This window comes from Arachis ipaensis, chromosome B02 (assembly GCF_000816755.2).
Source record: "Arachis ipaensis cultivar K30076 chromosome B02, Araip1.1, whole genome shotgun sequence".
In the NCBI taxonomy this organism is placed as follows: domain Eukaryota; kingdom Viridiplantae; phylum Streptophyta; class Magnoliopsida; order Fabales; family Fabaceae; genus Arachis; species Arachis ipaensis.
In genome coordinates, this window is record NC_029786.2 from 27786985 (window position 1) to 27796521 (window position 9537).

The following is a 9537-nucleotide window of genomic DNA, read 5'->3' on the forward strand; positions in this document are numbered from 1 at the left end:
GGGGACGTTGGTTTGAAAGGGGGTATATATATATAGAAAGCATTTTAGGTGTGACATTGTTCTTTGTTGGACTTTCAGATTTCCACTTTCTCTTACCATTCAGATTTAATATAAAATATATGAAGGATTCAGATTAAGAAAAACATGACCCAAGAGAGTATACGAAAGAAATGCAACCGATTCATTTGTTGTGAAGTATTTAAACATTGAAAATGTCGATTTTGTCCAAGTGGACACAAAATAGCCTATCTCCCCATGGTATGAATTTTATTTAAGCTCTCTCTCTATGCAATATTAGTGTCCCATTTCTCCCTTTCGCTGTGATGTAATGTCTTCCCTCAGAATTTTATTTGTCTATTATTTTACAGAGATATTATTATTATTATTATTATTATTATTATTATTATTATCACTACAAGAATAATTTAAATTAAATAATTTTATTTGAACAATAGAAAAGTGAATTGTAGTAATATACTATTGTCAGGTTTTCAATATTAGATTTTAAGTCTTTATAAATTTAAGAGTAAATCATCTATCTAAAATGAATCTCGTTTAATATTATCCGTTTATTCTTAATTGATTTTTGTTACTAATATGTCTTATACAAATCGTTTTAAGCTAGAAGAATTTAGTAGTAGTTATTAATAAATTGTTCTAAGCCATAATAAAAGATAGAAGTGTAGACAAATTATTTTAACTAAGTACGATTTAGTAGATAAACCAATTGATATATAATTCAGTTGAAGTCTTTACTAGAAGAGAAGAATTTATATAAATCAGTTTTAGTCACTCCAATTTTTATTAAGAGAGAAAAATATACGGACATTAACAATATAAATGGTTCAAAATTTTGAGAATTAACTAAAATCAAAGCTACTCATCATGCATTATCTCTTTATTCTTTCTCTAAAATAAAAATTAGGGGGGTAGAATTTTAATATTTTAAGAAATTATACAATTACCCATCTCAAATAATAAATTACAAAATAGCCCAACTATAGTTAAGTAATGACCAATTAAAATGTGACACATCATGAAGGGTAACTTACATGTTATTTTAGAGGGGGTTAGGTAGAATTCACCATGTTTTATTGGTAGTCAAATATATAAGTTTTCAATAAAATAATTTTAATAAGTGTTTATCTAAACAATAATATTTATCTATTAATAGAATTAAATGATATGATTGTATTAAAATTCAGAGTTTATAATTTATAAAACTAATCTCGATGAAATATATTTAAAATAAAAGGATTAATTATCTTTTTTATAAGTATAGTTCTTTTTCATGTTTCTATAAGTGTAATTTTTATTTGACTATTTATCTATTATTATATAGAGAAAAATGCTATTATTATCACACCTCAATAATAAAATTTTACTTAATCATCTTAAATTATGGGGCAAAAAACAGAAATAAGCTAACGGAGAAAAATAATTTACGTGAATAAGCCAAAAGAAAACTGTTTCATGAATTCACCAAAACACGTTTATATGTAGTTCGAACCAGTTTGGTTCGAACTCCATTTCTACATAATTCGAACCAGCTTGGTTCGGATTATACACAAACACATGCACACACTAATTCGAACCACCTTGGTTCGAATTACACACAGTAATTTATGATATAATTCGAATTATGCTGTTAAAATATAATAATTTATAAAAAAATTTATTAAAAAATTTATTAAAAAAATTAATAATTTAAAAATTAAAAAATATATATTTTATTTCATACGTTAAAAAAAAGCTAACAAAATATTTAATTAAAGCTAACAAAATATTTAATTACGAGACTTCTTTAAAATATTAATGAGCTATCAATTCATGTGTTTGTGTATAATTCGAACCAAGCTGGTTCGAATTATGTAGAAATGGAGTTCGAACCAAGTTGGTTCGAACTACATATAAACGTGCATTGGTGGATTCATGAAGCAATTTTCGTTTTAACTTATTCACGTAAATTATTTTTTTCCTTGGCTTATTTCTGTTTTTTTGCCCTAAATTATCTTTTTTTCTATTTTATAGCTAAATTAATAATTTATTAAGTAAAAATTTAATATTACCCAAACTTATTATCACTAATACTATAAAATTAAATTAATGTTATTTTTTAATAATGTAATAATAATCAAGTGTATCTATAACACATGGGATATAGTATATAGTACATGACAATAAAAAAATAATTAACAGATGAATTATAAAGTACAACATATATATTCTGAATTTTCATCTAATATTATTTTATTGTCTTTATGCAATTTAAACTAATAGTGAGTAAACTAAAATTATAAGAAAATGTTTTATGTCAATTTCACAAATTTTATACAAATTTAGTTATTTTAATTGATAATTATATACTTCTGTAGAAAAGAATTTTATTCTAATACTTAAATAAAATAAAAATTATTTTTAAATAAAAAAAGAATTATGTTGACACCTTAATCAATTTCAAACTCTTCTATTCATCATGTCCGTCCCAACATAGCCGCTAGGTTAGAGCTGTGCATTCTCCATTTCTTTAGCTCATTACAGTCTTTTTTTTTTTTGTTATTTCAGGGCCACAAGTGTCATTGCGAGCTTCACTCCATGACAAATTTAAACCTTGCTACTGGATCGTACATGACATACCAGACTTTCAATAAAGTATACTAGAGCACTTGAAATGTTTTCATATATATAGGGAACGATGAAGTCACGTTGGGGGGTTTCGGATTTTATATATATATAGTAGGGGATGAGGGGGGTTACAGGTGGGGATTTATTTGGATTTAGTCTAAGGGTTTATGATGGATTCGGAATCATATATGTGGGGAAGGGAGGATAGTTTTGGAAGGGAGTGGGGGGAATAAGAAAAAAGGTAGGCGCTGACCCCTCCCGTATGCGAAGCCCTCTCTGGCGCCTAGCTAACTTCAGAAATCCAAGTTAGGCGCCACCCAGTTAGCATCATGTATCTTAAGGGTGTCCGAAATTCTTTCTGATTGCATATGTTCCTATTCTAATCACTCTGCATGAATAAAAGACATATAAAACAAAAGAAAACTATAGAAATATTACTAAAAGATAAATATAGATAAAAAAAAAGTAAGCTGAACAAAAATTTAAAAGGATACTATTGTTGGATTGCCTTCTAATAAGTGCTTCTTTACCGTCACTAGTTTGACGGTCATCTCTTCTAAGGAGGAGGATCATAGGGGCTCAGATCTTCACCCCTCATGGTGAACTTCTTTCCAGTGCTCTCATGGATCAACTCTATATGCTCAAGAGACAGTATCCTATTCACTGTATGAGACAGGATTGGATTTGCAGTGAATACCACCTTCATTCTTCGGGAGAAATCTTTAGTGGGGATCTTTTTGTTTTTCCATCCTCTGGGTACCTTCTTTTTGGGAATCTCCTCCTTAGTGGATGATGCATTCCCAACACCAAATTTAGGTTTGATGTTAGAAAATTTTTTTTTTATTGTCACCAAAGGAAGTTTGAGTTGCAGATTCTGTTGTGCATCATCAGGGGGTTCTTGAAAGGTTGGAACAATAAGCTCAGTTTGCATACACTTTTCCTCTTCACCTGATGAATGCATATTTTTGAAGACATGAAAGACTAGTTGCTCATCATGCACTCTCTAAGTACTAATTCACCCACTTCTACATCAATTAAAGCTTTTTCAGTGGCTAGGAATGGTCTTCCTAAGATTATGGAGGCATTTTCATCCTCATCCATATCAAGAATCACAAAATTAGCTGGGAGGAAGAACTTACCTACCTTGACCAAGATGTTCTCCACTACTCCATGTGCATGCTTCAAAGATTTATCTGCCATTTGTAATGCTATCCTTGTTGGTTGTTCCTCTTTGATTTGTAGCTTTTTCATCACAGACAAGGGCAATAAATTTATGCTTGCACCCAGATCACATAGGGCTTTCTCAAAGGTAGTGCTCTCAATGGTACATGGAATTTGAAAGCTCCCTACATCTGGCATCTTCCTTGGCAAGTTATTCTGAATTATGGCACTGCATTCTTTGGTCAGGACCACTATCTCATTTTCCTTTAAAGGCTTCTTCTTTGACAACAACTCCTTCATGAACTTGACATAGAGAGGCATTTACTCCAAAACCTCAGCAAAAGGAATATTAATTTGCAACTTTCTGAAGACTTCCAAGAACTTTGAAAACTGCATGTCCTTGGTCTCCTTTTGAAGCCTTTGAGGATATAGCATCTTAGGCTTGTATTCAGGAGCCTTAGGTAATGTCGGATGTGTGTCAAGAGTGACTGAAAAAGGGTTATCTGCACGCCTAGGAGGGGCGTGTACTACTGTGTCTTCAGTCTGCTCCGGAGCTTCTTTTTCAACCGGCTCCTCAGTAACTTGTGCTTCCGTACTGCCACTTGTCCACTTGTCATGGTGATAGCCTTGCACTCCTTTCTTGGATTTGAAATTGTGTTACCAGGGAGGCTATTAGTGGTCCTCTGACCAATTTCAGCAACTTTTGTGGCTATTTGACCCATCTAAACCTCTATGTTCTTGAGTAATGCTCTGGTTTCCTGTACAAAGCTTACTACCAGAGATTCTAAATTAATAGTCTTCTGAGGTTGAGGAGTTGCTTGCTGAGATTGTTGTGGCTGGGATGACTGAAACTGGTAGTTATTGAAATTATTCTAATGGAAATCACCTTGAGAATTATTGAAATTCTGTGGCCTTTGAGGTTGCTCTCTCCACCCAAAGTTTGGGTGATTTTTCTATCCTGGATTAAAGGTCTTGGCATATGGATCATTGTTGAGATTTCTAGGAGTATTTCCCATAAAGTTGACCTGTTCAGGAGAAAATTGAGCATATTCATAATCCACACCTTGAATGTAACCACCATTCATGTCATATGGAGCCTCTTGAGGGACATTTTGAGCACTAACAGCTGAAACTTGCATTCCACTCAAGTGCTGAGTAAGCATATTGATTTGTTGAGACATTGCTTTGTTCTGAGCAAGAATAGCATCCATGGTATCCACTTCTAAGACTCCTTTCTTCTGAGAAGTCCTAGAGTTCACAAGATTCCTTTCAGAAGAATAAAGATATTGGTTGTTAGCAACCAACTCAATAAGCTCAGTGGCCTCTTCAGGCGTCCTCTTCATGTGTAATGAACCACCTGCAGAGTTGTCTAAACACATTTTTGCTATTTCAAAGAGACCATCATAAAAGATCTCCAACTTGGTCCATTCAGAAAATATGTCAGGACGGCATTTCCTGATCATCAGCTTATACCTCTCCCAGGCTTCATAGAGGGACTCACCATCTCTCTGCCTGAAGGTCTGAACATTCACTCTTAGCTTACTCAGCTTCTGCGGTGGGATGAATTTGGTCAGAAATCCATGGGCCACCTTGTCTCATGTGTCCAAGCTCTCCTTAGGTTGAGAATCAAGCTACTGCTTTGCTCTATCCCTCACATCAAATGGAAAGAGCGTGAACCTGTAAACCTTAGGATTCACTCCATTGTCTTCACAGTGTCACAGATCTGCAGGAAATTAGAGATGAAAAGATTTGTATCTTCTTGCGGGAGTCCATGATACTAACAGTTTTGTTGTGCCAGAGTGATCAGCTGTGAGTTAAGCTCAAAGTTATTTGCACCAATGGCAGGAACAACTATACTGCGCCCATAGAAATCAGGAGTAAGTGTAGTGTATGAGCTAAGAATTCTTCTAAGGGGCTCATTACCATTCTGGTTGACCCCATTAGCATTAACAACATGATTAGGATCCATAGTGGACTCTGCGGCTTCCTTTTCAAAAGTTTCACTGAGATTTTCACTAGCTTTGTAAAGTCTAGCTTGTTGCAAGCGCCGCCTCAAAGTCTTCTCAAGTTCAGGATCAAAATCTAGCAGAAGTTCCTTGTTCCTGTTCCTCCTCATAAACAAACAGAAAACAAAGAAAAGTGGAAATCTCTACGTCAGAGTGTAGAGAATTCCCAATGAGGTAACATGTGTAAAAAAAATAAAATAAAGTAACTAAATAAATAAAGCAATAAAATTCAAAAATTATAAGCAAAATTGATTCAAAAAATTTCGAAATTTATAAGAAAAATAAACAGAAAAATTAAAATAAAAATAACTAGAAGACACCAAATTTAATTTCATAAATTCAAAAAAAAATATATGATGCAAATTTCAAAAATTTAAGACAAAAATAAAATAAAACTAAAGCTAAATGCCTAAATAATAAATTAAAATATATATGTATATATATTCAAAAAATAAAAAAAATAAAAATAAAAAAATGAAAATAAAATAAAATATAAAGGAAAACAAAAATTAAAAGAGAAATAAATAAATGAAAAAGAAAAATTATCTGATTTAGGTAATCAAACAACTAGTAGTTGTCAATCACAATCAATTTTTGGTAACGGCGCCAAAAACTTGTTGCGAAATTTATAGTTCACAAACTAACCGCCAAGTGCATCGGGTCGTACCAAGTAGTATCTCAAGTGAATGAGGGTCGATCCCACGAGGATTGATGGATCAAGCAACAATGATTGATTAATTTGCTTAGTCAAACAAGCAGAAAATGATATTTGGGTTCCAATTGCATTAAACAATAAATTTAGAGAATTAATAAAGTAAACAGTAAATTGGTGTGAAGACTATATGAGTAAAATAGTTAAGGTTTCAAAGATGTTTATCTTCCGGATTAACTTTTCTTACTAACTATTTTAATCCTGCAATATTCAATTCATGGCAAACTGTAATTGACTAAACCCTAATTTCTTAGACCTTTTTAGTCTCCTCTAACCTTTATCACTCGCCAATTCCTTGGTCACTTGATTCCGATTAGAGGGTTAAGCTCAAAACTAGTTTATGTGCCTAATTATCCAAATATAAGAGGATTATATGTCACGTATCCCGTTAAGTCCAGATAATTAGTTATTTAGGAGAATTTATTTTCAAGCTATTGTTCAGGTAAATTGCTTTTCCAAGGTTTACAAGAACTCAATTAGAATAAGGATCATTGATGAGCGGATATTTTATACGCTTTTTGACATCACTTTCATATAGTTTTTAGTAGTTTTATTTAGTTTTTATTGAGTTTTTATAGGTTTTAGTGTTAAATTCACATTTTTTGATTCTACTATGAGTTTTTGTATTTTTGAACAATTTCAGGTATTTTCTGGCTGAAATTGAGGAGCTAGAGCAGAAGTCTGATTCAGAGACAGAGAAAGCATTGCACGGAAGAGGTTTTCTGGAGCTACAGAAGTCCAAATGGAGCGCTCTCAACGACTATGGAAAGCTGACTTCCAGAGATTTCTAGCAATATATAATAGTCCATACTTTGTTTCGGACTAGAAGGCCCAAAACTGGCGTCCAACTCCAACTACCTGCCCCCTTCCAGGCGTCCAGCGCCCAAAGAGCAGAGACCAATGTATAAACGCCCAAAGAGGACCCCCTAGTTGGCGTTCCATGCCTAAGAGACCTCATAGCACGTGGATCTCATCAAAGCTCAGCCCAAACACTTACCAAGTGGGCCGCAGAAGTGGATTTTAGCACTAAATAGACTGTTTTACCCTAACTAGTCATCTGTTTAGTATTTAAAGTGTATTTTACATAATCAGAGGGACATCACGCATAGCATACACATTTTTCAATTGTATTTTTCTTTCAGTATGAGTTTTTAAACCTCCTAAGTTGAGGGGAGGAGCCTTGCTGAGTCCTATGAATTAATAAAAGTATTACTGTTTCTCTTCGATCCGTGTTTGATTAATTCTAAGATGTATATTCGTTCTTCACCAATATAAATGCGTTGAACTGGCATAAGGTTATCACATTCTACATGGGTTCAGAGTGCGTCTTTCATCGGACAATGATGAACCACCAGCTTGAATATATATCTCTCAGAATCCACGACTTCGTTGGGGACTTCTCGAGACATCAGTTCAGCCAATTTTTAGGGAGATTAGGGTCTCTGTGGTAGAGGCTAGAACCCAAAGATGCAGCATTCTCTGATCCGGAAGATCCGACCTTGTCTATGACATTTTGAGTAGGATCATAAAGGAGAATGGACTGGACGCGCTTCACCCTCAAGTAGAGATGGATCCACACTAAACCTGGGGTTCAGATCTGGAGGAGTATTGGTAGCAGCTCAAACCAATGTCAATCACATATAGCCTGCCATTAAAGAAATCACTCACAAGCAAAGAGAGCAGTAGTACCGGAGTTAATTCAGAAAGGCAAAGCAACTCCAACTCCCAACTCTATTCCTATCATTTAATCCAATTGGTTTTACCCCTTTCGCACATTACTCTTACAACTCTATATATGACATATAATCATTCAAAGTATACACAACAACCTTCTGATTCCGCCTGACTAAGACCTGCAAGATAACCATAGCTTGCTTCAAACCACAATCCTCATGGGATCGACTCTGACTCGCTCAAGTATTACTTGGATGACCCAATGCACTTGCTGGTACTGCCGTACGGAAGTGTGGGGTTTGCATACGCGCACCAAGTTTTTGGCGCAATTGCCGGGGATTGTTCGAGTTTGGACAAACTGAAGGATTGTCTTACTCCCTAGATCAGATAATTTTTATTTTCTTTTCTTTATCATTCCTATTTGAGTCTTTTAATTTTTGTTTTCTTCTTCCTTAAATTTTCGACAATTTTAAAACCCTTTTTTAAAATATTTTCTTTTCTCTGTTTGAGTCTTTGTTTGTGTTCTTGGTTTGAGTCTTTGTATCTTTGATTTTTGCAAGAGTATAACTTTCTTTTTTGATTTGTGTCTTTTATTTTTATTTTCTTTTCCTCTTATTTTTTGAAAAAAAAATTAAAACTTTTTCAAAAATATCTTTCTTTTCTTTGTTTAATCTTTGTTCTTTATTTGAGTCTTTTGTGTTTGTTCTTGTTGAGTTGTACGTTTTCTTTGAGTTCTCTTTTCTAAACATTTTAAAAATAGTTTCTTTGTTTAATTCTTGTGTCAAATCCTTAAGTTTGGAGTTTTCTTTTATTTTTCTTTATAATTTTCAAAAATTTGCTTTTGGTTTTCTAAAAATTTTAAGTTTGGTATTCTTTTTTATGTTCTTGTGTTCTTTGAATTTTTAAATTTTGGTCTTTGTGTTCTTGTGAGTCTTCAAGGTATTCTTGAGTCTTGTATGTGTTTTGATCTAAAAATTTTTTAGTTTGGTGTCCCTTAGTATTTCCCTCCAAATTTTCGAAAATAAAGGGGTGCTAGATCTAAAAATTTTAAGTCTTTAGTCTTTTACTTGTTTTTCTCTTTCATCATTAAATTAAAAAATAAAAAAATATCTTTTCTAACTTAATTTTAACATAATTTTCGAAAATTTTAATTAAAAATTCAAATTTCAATTTTAAATTTTTATCTTATCATATCTTAGTTGTCAAGTTTTCAAAAATTAAATCTTTTTAAAATTAAAAATCTTATCTTTTTCAAATTTCAAAATTTTAAAATCATATCTTTTTCAAAATTCTTATCTTATCTTATTTCAATTTTAAAATTTAAAAAAAATTAAAAAATTTAAAATTAAAATTTCAAAA

The 9537-nt window shown here is 32.6% G+C and overlaps 1 protein-coding gene across 1 annotated transcript in view; it reads left to right on the top strand.

Moving 5' to 3' along the window:
- Positions 1-2661, top strand: part of LOC107627098 — a 6463-nt gene extending 3802 nt beyond the window's left edge. The window contains exon 2 of the mRNA XM_016329963.1: positions 2566-2661. Coding sequence (XP_016185449.1) covers positions 2566-2661 — 96 coding nt within the window. The remainder of the gene's footprint in view (positions 1-2565) is intronic.